The sequence below is a fragment of the Halyomorpha halys genome, unplaced genomic scaffold, assembly GCF_000696795.3.
Source record: "Halyomorpha halys isolate HHAL.00 unplaced genomic scaffold, Hhal_1.1 Scaffold107.1, whole genome shotgun sequence".
NCBI classification, from domain to species: domain Eukaryota; kingdom Metazoa; phylum Arthropoda; class Insecta; order Hemiptera; family Pentatomidae; genus Halyomorpha; species Halyomorpha halys.
In genome coordinates this window covers 198,256-214,419 of record NW_027112128.1, presented here as the reverse complement: position 1 = coordinate 214,419, position 16,164 = coordinate 198,256, and the positions used below count along the sequence as shown (strand labels likewise).

The following is a 16,164-nucleotide window of genomic DNA, read 5'->3' as shown; positions in this document are numbered from 1 at the left end:
TAGTTCGATGTTCGATAATAATTACTCATCGGAATTAAATGATAACCATCAATTACTAAACCCCATTACTGGCGCAACAGATGTTTTGCCAACTCTGTACAGAAAACTGAATTAGTTCCATTAAAAGCCCGCTGTAAAATTATAACATACTATTTTTTCGTAATAATGATTACGGTTACTTGCGAATAGAGATAATCTAGACACTATCAAGTCTACTTAGTCGGAAAAATTTAAGTTTTGAAGAGGAACCTACATTTTGTGCAAGGTTATTCTAGAGGTCTATCTCATCTGGGAGATATTTAAATGTCACAAGACTCATTGCATTAATCTTCTTATCAGTCATCGCATATACTCCTCGATACCTATTTATTATATCGACAATTATAAATCGATTATTACTAACTTCTCTATATGCGAGCTATTCTTTAAATGTACGGGAACTGATGGAAGTATTGTTATCATCCCAATCAGATATTCAGAAATGTAAAAGCAGACGACCTTATTGCAAAAGTTGGATTTGGATCAGGTGGGGGACGGTCGTATATATTTGTAAGCAACTGGAGCATCTTCGTCAGTTCATCTTACAACTACAGATCGACATGGCTCACCTGGTAATTATGCATAATTAATTATAATTTTATTCGTATTGCTGTAAATATGATTCTAACAGACTAGAATCTTTCTTGAAATATGGAAATTTTGATATTTTTTTACATGGAGCATAGATTGGTATGTATTACAAAATCAACAAAGTATTTTTTTTTCGATCAGTAATTAAGGATTCATAAAATTTAAAGTAAAAAGAATAACGAAAAATTTTAACAATCAATATGAAAATTTAAAGTCTTAAGTATTATTTATTAGTCAAATTAAATAAATATATCGCATTAGTCTGCGCTTACTGATTTAATGAGGATAGCTTTAGGATATTAAGAGTGACTAAAGGGCACTTCCATTATAGCACGTTTGTGTCCATGCTTTCTAAAAACTATCCTTCCGGCTTTATCAGTGGTGACACAATAGTTCTCTCGTAGAAAAAGTCGTACATATATGTGTGTACATTACGCATATTAAGTTCTTAAACAAAACTTCCTCCGGTTCAACCAATATTTTAGCTGATTGCAACGGGTAATGAAAAGAGCAGTTTGAAGAGTTTTTAAATGAATAGAGAAATTATTTAATGAATTTTTAAGCAAAAATTTAATATTATATCACTTTATAATCGAAAATGGTTAAAAAATATTTAATTAATTATGGAAGACGGCATATTTAAACAAAACAAATCTTAATTTATTTATTTATTAAATCAAATGGTATCCTTGTTAAGTTTTAACGTTCTTTACTATATCAATAATCCAACGTTTAGGCCAATTCGACCATTCTCAAGGACAATCTTAAATATAAATAATCACCTCACATCAAAATTTAAAAATGTTTCGCAGGCTATTCTGCCCAGGTCATTAATTACAAGATTAAAAGTTTTAAAAATTAATGAAGTTTTGAAAAAATAGGGTGATTTTGACTTGTAATTAATGACCTGGGCAGAATAGCCTGGAAAAAAATTTTGAGAACCTCAAACATCTGTGATATAGTCTCAAGAAGTTAAATTAATCATTACCAGTGACTATTCAAATAAAAATAACAACAATAGGATGATATTATCTTTGTTGATTTCTTCTTTTATAGACACCACATAATGAAAGCACTTCTCATCTTAAATTATTTACAAATATTATACATTTTGAGCTATTGACAGATAATAGGTATTCTGAATTAATAAAATAAGAAACTTATACAAGATTTTGTATTTTTTAAACATATTTTAATAAGGAAATTCTTATTGTGCAGGTTGCTTTCCTCACCCTTGCTCTGGTGGCTGCATGCAGTGCTGCCCCCCAGCTGGTCGCTCACGCTCCAGTAGCAGTGGCTGACGAGTACGACCCACATCCATCCTACTCCTTCTCCTACTCCGTCAATGATGCTCTTACCGGAGACTCCAAGGGACAGACCGAATCCCGTGACGGAGACGTCGTCCAGGGTAGCTACTCCGTCGCCGAACCCGACGGTTCCGTGAGGATTGTCGACTACACCGCTGACCCAGTCAACGGATTCAACGCATACGTCCACAAGGATGCTCCCGCTGCTCATGCCGCTCCAGTCGTTGCCCATCTTTAAATATTTTACAAAAGCCCCCGCAAAGTGATAATTATGTGTACAGTTGTTAATTAATAAAATCTCGTTAAAACTATAATTTTCAATCAATCATAGTAATAAGCAATCCTCATCCACATATTCAACACGATGTGTAAATTAAAAAGTGCAAACATAATCTAATGCTTTTGTATACACAACTGATAAGATAACAAAAGTAATCCAAGAACAAAATTCGTGCTAGAAACATAAATAAAATCTCCAAAACATTTGATAAAACGGCAAAGTAGTAAAAGTTTTGACATTATTCCCAGCGACAGAAGGGCAGAACAAACAAAATCATATATGACATCTCATATTAAAAGTCTACAAAGACATATCAACTATAGACTAAAAATTACTAAAGACATATAAACATACAGGTACTAGGAAAAAAAGATGGTAACATTAACTATTACCAAGTACTTCGATGAAGGATTGTAATGGAGGGAGTAAAGTGATTGAAAAGGCGAATCCATAAAGGCCTGCTAGGAGGTTGCAGATGAGTTGTGGAAGAGTACGAGCCAATCACTGGTTGTCTTTAGTCAAGATTTCAATGGCGAACTTTCCTATTAACCTTAACGCAAACCTTCCTTTTGTGTGCCAGGCCTTTTGGGCTTCAATTTTGCTATGAAGGAATTTAGGATCATGGCATCTCCCTGACGGAATAGATTAGGATATATTGCCTCCCTTTATTTGAGTATGTGCTTGGATATCTTGGGATGATTTACTAGATCTAGTTTATTAACCCTTGTAGAGACTGTTAATGTTAGATGTGATGAATTTTGCCTGTATATATTTCTTTTTCGTATATATGTTTTGTTTTCTGTCCTGAATTGGCAAACAACTGAGGTGAGCGTTGTTCATGAGTGTTTTTGAGACCCAAGTTTCTGTTGTTTGAATCATCAAACTGCATTTTGATAAGGTGGTAAAATTTATATATAGAACAAAATTTTGTTTAGCTCATAATTTTATTTGAAGCTATGAATTTCAATGACATAAATAAACAGAATTTATGGTAAAAAAAAAGTATTAAGATTTATCAGATCACACCAAGTTTTAAAATAGTCACAACATTTATATATATTTATATTGGTTTGACCAATATTAACAAACTTAACTCTCTTTACGGTCATGCTAAAAGTATACATGATAATCTTAAGTTATAACTTTTTGGATGCAACTTGATACAAACCTAATAGTCATATCAAAACATAGTAGTACCTAGCAATAGTACACTAGGTTGCAATCTTTAAAGTGTAGAACAATGGTCCTATATAAATAGATAATTTTTTTCTAACAGAAGAGCAGGTATGAGGTGATATGAACTGAGATTATTGATGAAATATGCTATCATAAAACAAAATATTGTGTTAAAATTATGTCTAGACGTTTCGGACGAACTCAGTTACAATCGAATAGATACACAGTGTAAAGAAGCAGTTTTCAATAAAACCAATATATCACTTATATTCGTACATTGTAATAATATAAATGTGTATATTTATATTATTTTGAATACATGGATGAATTACTTAACGTATCATATCTTAAATAATACAAAACACTTAATAATATAGCCATAGGTAGCCATATATTGGCCATAGGTACTAGTCTATTGGTGTGGTGGTAGATTTTGACATAAAATGTCATGTTCGAAGTCTTAATGTGATCTTGTACAATATATATGTATGTATAATCTGACGTAGTGTTTTTAATTAAATATTCGTTTTTTTTTGTTTTGTTTTTTATCGAACCGTGGATTTAAGGAGGATGTTATTTACAGGTTTCCACCCTATTATAAAACCATGGTATCGGGTCAGGTTTTAATGAATGAATGAATGAAAATATAAATAATAGTCGACTCCACAAGCCGTTGCAGTTCCTAGGTTGCAAAGACCTGTGCCTCAACTCCCTGAGCTACGGGGGGTAGCTACCAAGTGTAGGTATATGTGTGTAGTAGCTGTTTCAATTTTATGGCAGATCGACTGTGAAATAGAGAGTAAAGGAACTTTAGCGCCTTATTTAATGTAAGCCCCGTCTGTTTCACATAAGGATTAAATTAAATCAATTCTTTAAATTTAAAATAACATTTTTAACATTTAAAATTTAAAATTTCATAAAATTTTAGATAGAAATAAAATAGCTGAAATGTTCTCATAAAATAAAATTAGTACATAAGTTCTCATAATTCACAGTATTCCTGAAAGTAATGGGCCCATGTCAAGTATCTTAGTCGTTTTTATTATTATTTAAATACTAAGAACTAGTGCTATATAGGAAGTATGCAGTGTAAGTATTATCTTTCAGTAAATATTTGTAACTAAAGCCTGAAGGTAATATTCCCTCGGATGGATGTGTAAAGCCAAAGGCCAAATAACGTTTTAGCTTGCAATGATGTGCTATACTTCCAATAAAAGTGAATATATATTCTATCTATTCCGGGCACAATGAATACACTTTTAATGAAGGCGTAGATCATATATTTAAGAGACCGAAACAAATATTCGACTGACAACAGATTTATCCTAGCAAAATCCTTCCTAAAAATAGATCAATTTCCTACTGTTAGCTGAATTATTAAACGAAATTCCTAGAATTTCGCCATTAGCGCCATTAGGCGCTCAACCTTTCAGCGAACAGGTTGGTTTTCATTCTTCTTTTTTGTTTTCTTTCCCCTTTCTTTATTTTTCTCTTTCCCCTTATTTTACTTTTATCTTATTTTACTCTTTCCTCTTATTTTCTCCACTTTTATCCATTTTCCTTGCCCGCGTTATAAGTTTTGTACACTATACTTATAATTTGCCTCTTTATCATCTATTATTGTTACATATATTTTCTTCCTCTCAATTTTCATTTTCTTTTCATATTTAAATTTTAAATTAATAATAACTAATATGTTTATACTTCTTTGCATTATATAACTTTAATTTTATTTCATTTCCTTAAGTAAGTTATTGTACCCGCTTTTTCAATTACCTATGTCTACATTTTATTTCCCGCTTCTCTCATCACTTCATTTTATTAATTCTATTTTGTAAAACTATTCATTGTATGTGTAAAATTATTTTGTTTATACTTTCTTATTTTTCTATACTTACTGTGGTTGTTATCTTGTTTTGTTTTTAGCCCTGAAGAAGGCTAGAAACTCTAGCCGAAACGTCGGCACATTAAAATAAGTTGATCATACTTATTTGTGTTTCATACCGCACCCCCAACCATCTTCTCCTCATTTATCATCCACGGTCAACTATCTCTCATAATTAGAAATTTCTAGAAACTTATATGCATGATACCGTTTCCAATATTCTCAGAATTCCATCTATAACATCATACCAATATCTACATCTCTATCCCAGTTAATTTTTCTAAACGTAAAATCCCCTTGACTCGAGTTGTAATTTCGTCGAAACATAGCAATTGCTAATCAAATAGTCCCTGATATAGTGCCAGAAAAAGTAATTCCTGAGGTTATTAATTAATTAAACGGTTTAATTGGTAAGACGATCTAATGCATCCTCTTTATTTTTCTTAGGAATTCAGAGGAATCACTTCAGAAAGCTGTTCATAAAAAATTAATTTAATTTCCTATCATATTATTCATAAAGGTTCCCTTCAATAAATGGCAATGTAGCAGAATCCAAGAAGATAGAAGCTTAAATGCACAGGTAAAGCGCGCTATTGCAGAATGCAAGAACCAATTATGGGACGCCTGTTGTAGTAGTATTGATAATACCCTGTTACAATAAGATTCACAAATCATGGAGGATACATAAAGCTCTCAGAAAACAAGTGAAGGTTAATTCCTTAATTAAGTGAGAAGACCTGGGTTAACTATTTCAAAAATTATCTCACTGAAACAACGCCAGAATGGTCTGGTATATATCAACCTGAGGAGCATGCACAAGGAAAGATTACTGTACAAGAGGATGAAGTTCTTGTTCGTTTGGCAGAAATGCCAAATGTGGAAAATCTGCGGGACCTGCAGGTATTTCGGTAGAGCTGTTGAGGGCAGGAGAAACAAGATTATTAAAGACTCTAACAAAGCTAATAAACTGCATATAGCAAGAGCAAGAGCTACCGCAAGATTTTAAGACATTATTTCTTACGTTCATATACAAGAAAGGTGATAGGAACGAATGCCGAAATTATAGATGCATCTGTGTCCAAAGTCTGAGATCTAATGTTTTACAGGTATATGGATAAACTTAGTGCCAAATTTTTATTTTGGTAAGATAATATATTATCATTCAAACTGTGGCATTTCTATTTTTTTAAAATGCTAATCATTGTAACCACATTAAAAATAAGTTTATTTTTTTAAAGTCAAGCATGAATCCCACCTTTCTCACGGATGCTTCAATTTTTCTGTAGAAAAAAACCATTGGTTCAATTTCTAAAACCTATAATTTACGATATATGGCTATTTTTATGGAGGAAATTCGTGTTAGTGAGAAAAAAAAAATCAAGATTCTACCTTTATGGTTGGGAATCGGACAGCGGACAAGGGGTCAGGACGTTTTTATAGTACTTAAGGTGTAGAGTCACCCCCCGGAGTTTGTCGACTTTATCCTGTAACACGCTGTATGTAGTACATACATTAATTCAAATCTTCAATTTTTTTTTATAAAGGGGTTTTTCGGATTATCGGATAATCCGGATAAGCGAAAGTCCTGTTTATTTCATTTTTAAAACTCTTAATAATTTTGAGACGTAATTTTATTTTTGAACACCCTGTCACAGTTCATTGAATGAAAACTTAAATTTTTGCCTACATTACGTAGTATATTATGTATGAAAATAGGCTGAAGGAAAATGTCTGTATATGAGAAAATTAATACTGAGATATTTATCAAAAGAATTTTGTTCCATCTGTACTTTCGCTGATTTAGTAGGATTCAAAGCGTCCTTGTCCATATTAGTGGGCCTCTGTTGCTCCATTCTTTTGATGTTAGTCACTCATACAATCACAAGAAGTATTCCATACATAAGAAAGTATTATTTTTTAGGCATTATATAAGAAGTTAGCGTTATTTAAAACCTGGGTGATTAACGGATGTACGGGTAAGGATTGTGCGGATGTGGTTTTATAAAAAAAAGGGTGACACTAGGAAACTCAAGACACTACCTTCCGAGTTCATTGTTGACAGGAACAGTACCATGACCACCTACTGACTAGCTGATACAATAAAATAAACATGTCTTGCTCCCAGGTTAAAGATTACGAAGTCTTGTAAATCATGGATGCCTATAATTATTATGTAAGTTTAATATTAAAAAAAAATAAAAAGTGGAACAAAAAATCCATTAATAAAAAGTCCAGCAAGTGTGCCTACTAGTCCGGCTACTTGAGTTAGTGTACCGCGGCACACTAACCAAGGTAGGACTGTTAAGATTCATTTCTCGGGACCGCTTTCATGAAGCAAGTCCCTTGATTTACCATTCCAATCAATGCATCAACGCTGATGAAGACCTAAAGTGTGAGTCGAAACGTTGGAAATTCATAAAAAATTGTAAACTATTTTTTATTTCTACATGATCACAACAATGAACATCTCCTTCAAGTTCACATAGTCTATTATGTAAATATTAAGAAAAAAATTAGTACAACAGTAATCTACAAATAATAATAAAATTAGAAATGGTTTTACGATATATTATCTGAAAATCTCACCCTATGACACGTTCAAACCAAACATACGAACTATACGAAACTATTCTTATTACGATTAAAATATTTGTTCAAATTGCTATATTGGTGGTTGTTTATCCGTATAATCTGTAATTTTAGCGATTTAGAAAAAAAAATAAAGAAAAAACATGTAGATGATTGTTTAAAAAAGCCATTTTATCTTATGAAATGAACGATATTTATAACTGAGACATATATTTATTTTTTTATTCGAAAGAAAAATCAGTTGAATTAATTGTGATTTTATCCGGAAGAAGTTTAATTAAATTATATTTCAATATTTTTAAGAAGTTATAATGAAGAAAGTTTACTACTTTTAATAAAGGTCCAACTTACTTTCAATAAAATCGAGCTTCAAAGATTTCTCTCTTGTTTTATAGAGCCTTAATTTTTTCCTTAGAATTAAAACTTCAGTTAGTCTTTACCGAAAAAAAAGTTCCTTCAATGTCACGATCGTGCTACTTTAAACTTAGAAATATCAATTTAAGAAGAGCATTAATAACAAACATTATAGAAATAATGTTCTAGGATCACATTCATCACGAACATGTCCACTACATCCTACAGAAACACTTACAAGGGGAGGTAGCGCGTGTGGTCACTGATTTAAACGGAACTTATTTAGTGATAATACGTTAAAAAATATTAAACACTTGTGCAAGAAAAAAAAAGTTTACATATTTTAAGGAATTTATCGCTCTGCATGTATTAAATGGTTATTATTTGCCTATCGATTTATTTGTTGTGAATGATCAGAACAAAATATTGTTTATCTTATTAAATGAGTTTGATTAATTACGTTTTTGTTATATTTACATTTTTTTTTTTTATTTGCACTCGCAAATGTGTTTACAACCATAAAATGAGATTTTCTATCCTGGGACATGATATGAGGGATATAGCACCCAGTGGTGCATCTTCCTCACGTAAAGTATTATTATTAATGAAATGGAATGTAAATTTCTATAGAATATATATTAATGTACGTTTGACAACTTTTCTTTTCATTTTTTTTATTCCACACACAAGACTGAAACGACAAGAAACTGCTCGTAGATTCCGATTGCTACAACACTTACTTGACAAACGCTCTAAACTTCCCATTCATTACAAAAAATTAGTATACACTTCAATAATCAGACCAATTTGGACATATGGAATTGAGCTCTGGGGCTCCACCAAACCATCAAATTCTTCCCGCATCCAATCGTTACAATCCAAAATCCTACGTAAAATCGTTGATGCTCCTTATTACGTCACAAATAAACTCATTCATAAAGACCTAAATGTTCCTTATGTAACCGATCTAGCCCGAACCCGATATTATTCCTTCCATAATAAACTCCCTAACCACCCAAACCCACTCGTGTCTAACCTTGCTTCCTCTTCCATTCCTGGCAATCCTCCAAGGCGCCTGAAAAGAAGATGGCCTCGTGACCTTATATTGTAAACTGTTTTAGAGTTCTACTACTGGGTAGTTTCTCTACATCGTGTATCATATCATATGTCATTATGATCAAATTTACTGGTTGTATTTTTTTATACAGTTGTAAATATCAACAAATAAATAAAATAAAAAAAAAAAAAAAAAAAAAAAAAAAAAAAAAAAAATTTTATTCACCTCTTCTTTAGAACTCAATAAAAAATAAAGAAAACACTTTTTTTTTATTCCATTGAAAATTAAATAAAACATGAGAAAACGATTATTGTTAATTTTTTAAAAATTATTTACAATGTTTTATGATTATTTTAGTGTCAAATACGGTTTAAGGTCGATAAATGATAAACGAGATAATAAATTGTCATTTTGAAATACAAATTTGATTCAAAAATAGTTCGTAGAATACTTAATTATAGAACTGCAGAACACAAAGTTTTTTTCTTGTCTTAACTAGCCCATTGAAACTCTGCTAAACACTATATTGCGAATAAAATTGTAGGTTTTTTTTTAATTTGTCTACTTACTAATTTCATAAGTTATACAAAACATCCCGTGATAAATGTATTCTCCCGCCCCTGTAAATGTACTTTACAATCAGCAAATGAGATGTTATATCCAGGCATGGCATGAGGTAGATAGCTTCTAGTGATGCATCCTCCTGACGTTAAGTAAATTATTTTATTACACAAGGAGGTCCCGCATCCAACACCTCTTCAGTCTACGCCGAGTTACGTCAGGCATGTCATGTGTTGCCCTCTGTCGTATAAGTTTATTGAAATGTTCATGTTCATATGTTGTGAAAGCGTTTGTAAGTCATATGAATGTAACAGTCGAAATGCGTAGGTCAGTGTGAAAGGTCTCGTTTGAAACGTAGTGGTTAGTTCGTTGCCAGTATTAAAAATTGTGATTGGAAAGTTTGTATTTTCTGATTCTGTATCTTTTTATCAGGTCCATAAATTTGGCAGGCGTAAGTCCATATGGGTTTTAGTTAATAATTTTATACGTTGAGTTTCTGTCTGAGCAATAATTTGAACGTTTGTGTAATAATTACTTATTACTTATTAGTAATTAATAACGTATTATTATCAATTCATGTCGTACCTCAATTAACGAAAGTGTTAATTAAAAATTAACTATAAGCAATTAGTACCAATTAAGCCATCAGATCAGATTCTTTCTACCACTGCGACACCTTGGAAAACCATGGGGCTACCACAGAGGTACATTGGGACGCCTTACCCCTACCACTTGGACAAAAACCCATTTTCTGAACCAAAATATGCTTTGTATTTTCTACCCTTTAGACCTCATTCAATTCGATTTCAAGGCAAGTCTTTTTTTTTTGGGCGGGGATTTATAAGTTGTTTCATAATTGGTAGTGAAAGGATAACTTAACTTGCTAACTAGGAGAGAATTCGGACGTGGATTCACAGATTTCAATGAAAACTTTCTATGAAAAATATTAGACTGGTTCTTACCAATGCGTCCTAAGAGCCAAGAAAGAAAGAAATTTACGTATTTTTATAAATCGTTTATGTTATCACATAATACCTTTCCTCTGGGTGTATTACACGTTATTCGCATGACAATCGGTTTGATTTTTGTATTATAAGACCAAAATATTGTGTACTTTATTGAATGAGCTTAAGCATTAAAAAAAAAAACTACCAGAAGTTTCGTACACCTACACTAGAAAATTTAATTTAGGTAGAATCATGTATGATTCGGTTTTAGGGTCTTTCAAAACCTTTAAATTTGAATTTTCATATAAATTGATGATTAGAAATTTTCGGGGTTGATTTTTGCAGAATTTTTTTTTTACTAATGTCAAGCCTTCAAGAAATAAATTCAGAACTCCTCACAATGTTACCCAAATCCAAGGTAAATAGAACTGTTGAAAAGCTGAATTCTTCCGATATGAATACCTTTTAGACTTTATACCTATAAAATCTAGTATATTACAGACTAACGGTGGTACAAAATATATTTTTAAATGTTTTTTTTTTTTTAACAGCCAAGAAACTCTTAGATGTACTATACACTTGTAAAATTATTTTTAGAAAATTTTAAAATATGAATTTCAATAAATGATTGTTCTCCGAGAGGATGCCAAAGGTATACTGAGACCCGCACTGATCCTGGAGATATTTATACTAAGCCATATTTCGATTATTTGGCTATCTTACCAGCTTTTTTTTATCAAGATAAAAATAAATAAAAGTCTTCAAAATTATTACATTATTAAATACCTATAGCATTAAAAAACAAGTTTCGTCGGCTTGAACATGCAGTGTATTGATTTACCGCTTGGTGACCAGGATATGTAAAAGAAATCTGGTCGTTTGTTTGATGGTTCTTTAAACCCTGTTGTTACCTAAGTCCTGAATTTCCACTTCGGGATCAGTTAGGTGGGGGAGGAACTCTTTCTATATAATTCCTGGCAACCTGTCGTTATATCACAACACACAAACTCACTCTTCGACATGGCTCGTCTGGTAAGTTGGAACTTGACTTGATTTTTCAAAAAATAAAAATGTTGCCATATTTAGTTTATAAACTCTCTTAACTGTATGTTTTCAAAAACATTTACAATACATTGCTGTATTTTTTAAACTTCTGAGACGTATTTTTTACTTATTTAGTATATTTGATTATTCGTTGTTAATCATATGTGTTTTTGTAAACAAGAGGACTTAAATGATAATAACTGTCTAAATCAGATAATTTGTTTCTTGTGAACAAAATATTTTTTTTTTAAAACTTTTTCGAACCATTAGTTTTATGGGAAAATATTAGTTATTTTTATTGTGTAGAATTAAAATAAAATCAAATTTAGAAATATTTTCATTATCTTCTTTGCGACTGGTAATTTAATTAATCATAACAAAGATTATTCAAGAAGTCTCAACCTTCTTTAATAAAACATATTATTTCGGCTGATCCGGTCTTCATTTAAGACCATCTTAATTTTATTATCTCAGCTCTACATTGATTATAAAACCTTGCAGGCTATAATACCCAAATCGATTTTACAAAGTCAAAATAAATCTTCATTGGTCACTATTGTGTGTAATGATAAATTATATTTTTCACAATTTTTGAATTTTATTGTATAAAACACAAAGTTGTATGAGTTAAATATAAAAACTGTGAGAAATATAATTTATTATTAATTATTATAGTGACTAATACAGGTTTAATTTGACTTTGGTTAATTGATTTAGGCACAATAGCCTGATAGATTATATAAAAAAATCAAGGTGATGCTGTGATACTAAAATAATATGATTTATTAAAGAAGGTTTGAGACTTTCTGGATAATTTTTGTTACTTTAAATATAAAAGAAAATTATTTAATTAAATTGAACCTAAATGTTATTCTTATTAATGGAATTACTTTTTTAAATCGTATAACATATTAGGAAAATCATTATACTGTAGAAAAAAAAAATTTAGTGAATTGCTTAGTTACTATGGTTCCTCTGAAAAAATAGATTATATTGTTATAATAAAATATATTATTCTTACCTTGAATACAATTTGTCAGATTAATTCTAAATTACGGCAAAGCCTAATAAGAAATCATACTTTACATTGGTATAATAGAGATCCCTTAAGAAAAGTACTAATTCTCATAGTGCATATGTGATGTATGTTCTTGATTACATGCAGAATCGGTTGCAGATAATTTAACATTTAACTGCAAAATCCACGAGACCTAATCCGGTTCTACCGCTTTCATCCACAGACAGCGCTTAAAAGTCAACTTAGCTTTCTCCACTCCTCAATTTTAATGTAAACAAACCCATAATTTAACAAGTGTTAATTGATATTTCGTAGAATAGTAGTATGGTTTTAATCATGATAATATTATATGATTTAATAAAACTAATATTATTTAATTATATTAATAACTATTAACGGAATGGTTATTATAATTTCAATTTCAATGAGAGATCTTAAAGACCCATACAATACAATCAAAGGTTCTCTCTTTTAGAACAAATATTTGAAAATTTGTAATTTTCCTAAAATAGTAAACCTTTAATTGTATTTTTTGTAAAGTTGGTGGAAATGTACTCAGCTCCACAGTGGAGTTAGCTACCGAATGAAAGAAAAGAAGTAACTTTACGTAATTTTCCTACTGCAATTGAGGGACTAAGAATTTTTGTAGAAAATGAGAGAGTACGTTAAAATATATATTTTTTATGAGAATTACTGAATTTTAATATTTATCATGAAAAAATACCTTTGATTAATTTGAAATAAAAGTGACAGAGTATTAATTATTATGTTTAATCAATTGTCTGCACCTAAATACTTTATTTTCGTCTTGAATGCATAATTTTTTCATCTCCAGTTTTTTAATTTTGTGATTGGAATTCTGATAAATTCTGAATAAAAAATAAGTAAATATATTTTTCAAAAATAAAGTTCACTTATTTAATGGTATAAAGATATGGCAGCTACTACTCATTTGTATCTAAATTACATAGTTATGAATGGAAATACTGTGGATGTTACTGTATCTCCCAAACGTAAATTAAAAAGTTAAAATTTTTCATTTAAAATTATAGTTAATATTGTTCGCTGTTTTTTCTTTTCATATTTTATAAAAAATGTATAATTTATTAAATATCGGTACTATTTAAGTTTACTATTGACTTGGGTTCCACGGTAAATATTAATCCCTTCCTTTAAAGGATTAACCATAAGTCTCTACTTATTTAAAAATCACTAATGGATATCAGTAATATTTAGCAAAATACTTAATTTAAAAATATTTAATATAGTAATAATAATTAATTCTTGCAGGCTCTCTTCGCTGTCTTGGCTCTTGTAGCCGTCGCTTATTCCGAAGCTCAAGTGGTCGCTGGTGACACCTACGACCCCAATCCTCAGTACTCTTTCTCTTACTCCTCAAACGATCCAACGACCGGAGACAACCACGGCCAGACCGAGACCAGGGAAGGTGATGTCGTCCGAGGCAGCTACTCCCTCACCGACGCCGATGGTTCCATTAGGACCGTAGAGTACACTGCTGACTCAGTCAACGGTTTCAACGCCCAAGTCCACAGAACATAGAAATCTAGTCCAGGCGTTGTCGCACTAGTTACCTGAATCCTCCTTGAAGTGATATAATCAACTTAAGTTGTGAAAAGACTAAATTTTCTACTTTTTTGTTTTTTTCTATGAATAATTATAAATAAAGATAAGACTAGTTAAAAGAAAAATACATTGTTTTATTGTGCTAACCCGATAATTACTACTTTATCTGTTACCTTATTGTCTGTAATAACGGATGAAACAGTAACTCACAAATATAAGTACAATATATTATATTGTAGGCTCATAAATGAGTCTAAAGATAGGAAACATTTTTTTTTTTTTTTGGAATTGTTATATCAGGATTCCTCATATCGCTAATGACCTGGAATGGATGCGACTTTAAAATATTTTTTATGCTCTCCTCCATTATAGGCAACACTGCATAAGTTAAGATAAGACAAAATATCACACAACCTAACTTAAAACTTGAATTTTTTTTTTAGAACACATTTTAAAATTTCCATTAATACTATATTCCATAGAAAAACATTTTATAAACACATTTTTTTTACTTATACAGCATTCTATTATTTATACTTCGGACTATTTTGTCCATAACTAAACATCAATTTTAATTTTAAAACTATCATGCTAAAATATTAATTCATAAAAACTATTAATCTTGACTACATTAATATTAAAAATTCAGTTATTCATTTAAAAAAATATACATATATTTATGTATCTCATAATGTTATCTACTCTAACTTTACATCCAGTTGTATGTAGAAAATGCTGTTACAGTTTTTTTTTTGTGTAATTTGAAATGTATTATGGTAAACATTAATAATTTATGAGATAAAAACTTAAGATTTGATAATGGACAAAATTATCCTAAAAGTCTCGAATAACTAAATTAATAAGAGTAGGAAGGCGATTCTCGTGGAAGATAGACCTTGAAATAAAATATTAAGAAGAAAATATGTGCTATAAAAGAATTAATCCCAATTTTAAATTAGGGTTTAACATATGCTGTGATATTTTAACCTAAAAAATGTATGCTATAGAAAATAACATAAAAATTAATGCATATTCCATTCTTTTTGAATGGTTCTGCTGCAATCCTGAAAAAAAAAATCCGTTTCCCCTCATTCATGAGAACTTTACAGCTGAGTCTAAATCTCAAATACATATAATAAAATAATAATTAAACTACTAATATTTGAAAGTATTTACCATTTAATTTTGTTAAAAAGCTTCTGCACATAAGGAAAGAGAGAATGACGATTATTTGAAAAATATAATATAGACAAACAGCCGGGATTTAAATGCAGTTGATTACAGACCAGAAGTGGAATATGGTTAGTCACTGTTACAGAAGCATTTTTTAGTTTAAATCCCTAAAGGAAAAAACATTTTAAAAAAAGTATGCATTGCTCTATTAAGGGATATCACACATCTTAAACCTTTATTTAACTCAATTTAATATTTATTCTAGGTCATTATACTTCCATGCCATTCAACTAAAAGGTTTGGATTGAGGACCCATCATGCATAAATAAATTTATAGCGAAGCATGCAACAACTGTTTAAGATAAAGTAAAATCATGGCGATCTTGGCAAGCCGTTTATTCCTCACAACCTGTAGATCCTTCAGTATGAGAACCTGAACAGGACTCAGCCCAGAGTTTTGAAGCCTCGACCAACTCGTCAGAACTTGGATAAAACTTTCCACCAAAGATGCAGATATCTCCGAGATGGTATCTCCGCCCCCTCCTCCACCCTCCCCCCC

The 16,164-nt window shown here is 30.8% G+C and overlaps 2 protein-coding genes across 2 annotated transcripts; both read left to right on the top strand.

The window, feature by feature from the left end:
• The first annotated feature begins 559 nt into the window (after positions 1–559).
• Positions 560–2,251, top strand: LOC106677739 (cuticle protein 21). Its single transcript, XM_014415829.2, has 2 exons — positions 560–611; positions 1,849–2,251. Exons 1-2 carry the CDS (start codon positions 600–602, stop codon positions 2,173–2,175), a joined length of 339 nt encoding a protein of 112 aa, XP_014271315.1. The 5' UTR covers positions 560–599; the 3' UTR covers positions 2,176–2,251.
• A 9,465-nt stretch (positions 2,252–11,716) lies between these two features.
• Positions 11,717–14,557, top strand: LOC106677741 (larval cuticle protein A3A). The gene is made up of 2 exons (XM_014415832.2): positions 11,717–11,818; positions 14,139–14,557. Exons 1-2 carry the CDS (start codon positions 11,807–11,809, stop codon positions 14,406–14,408), a joined length of 282 nt encoding a protein of 93 aa, XP_014271318.1. The 5' UTR covers positions 11,717–11,806; the 3' UTR covers positions 14,409–14,557.
• The last annotated feature ends 1,607 nt before the right edge of the window (positions 14,558–16,164 follow it).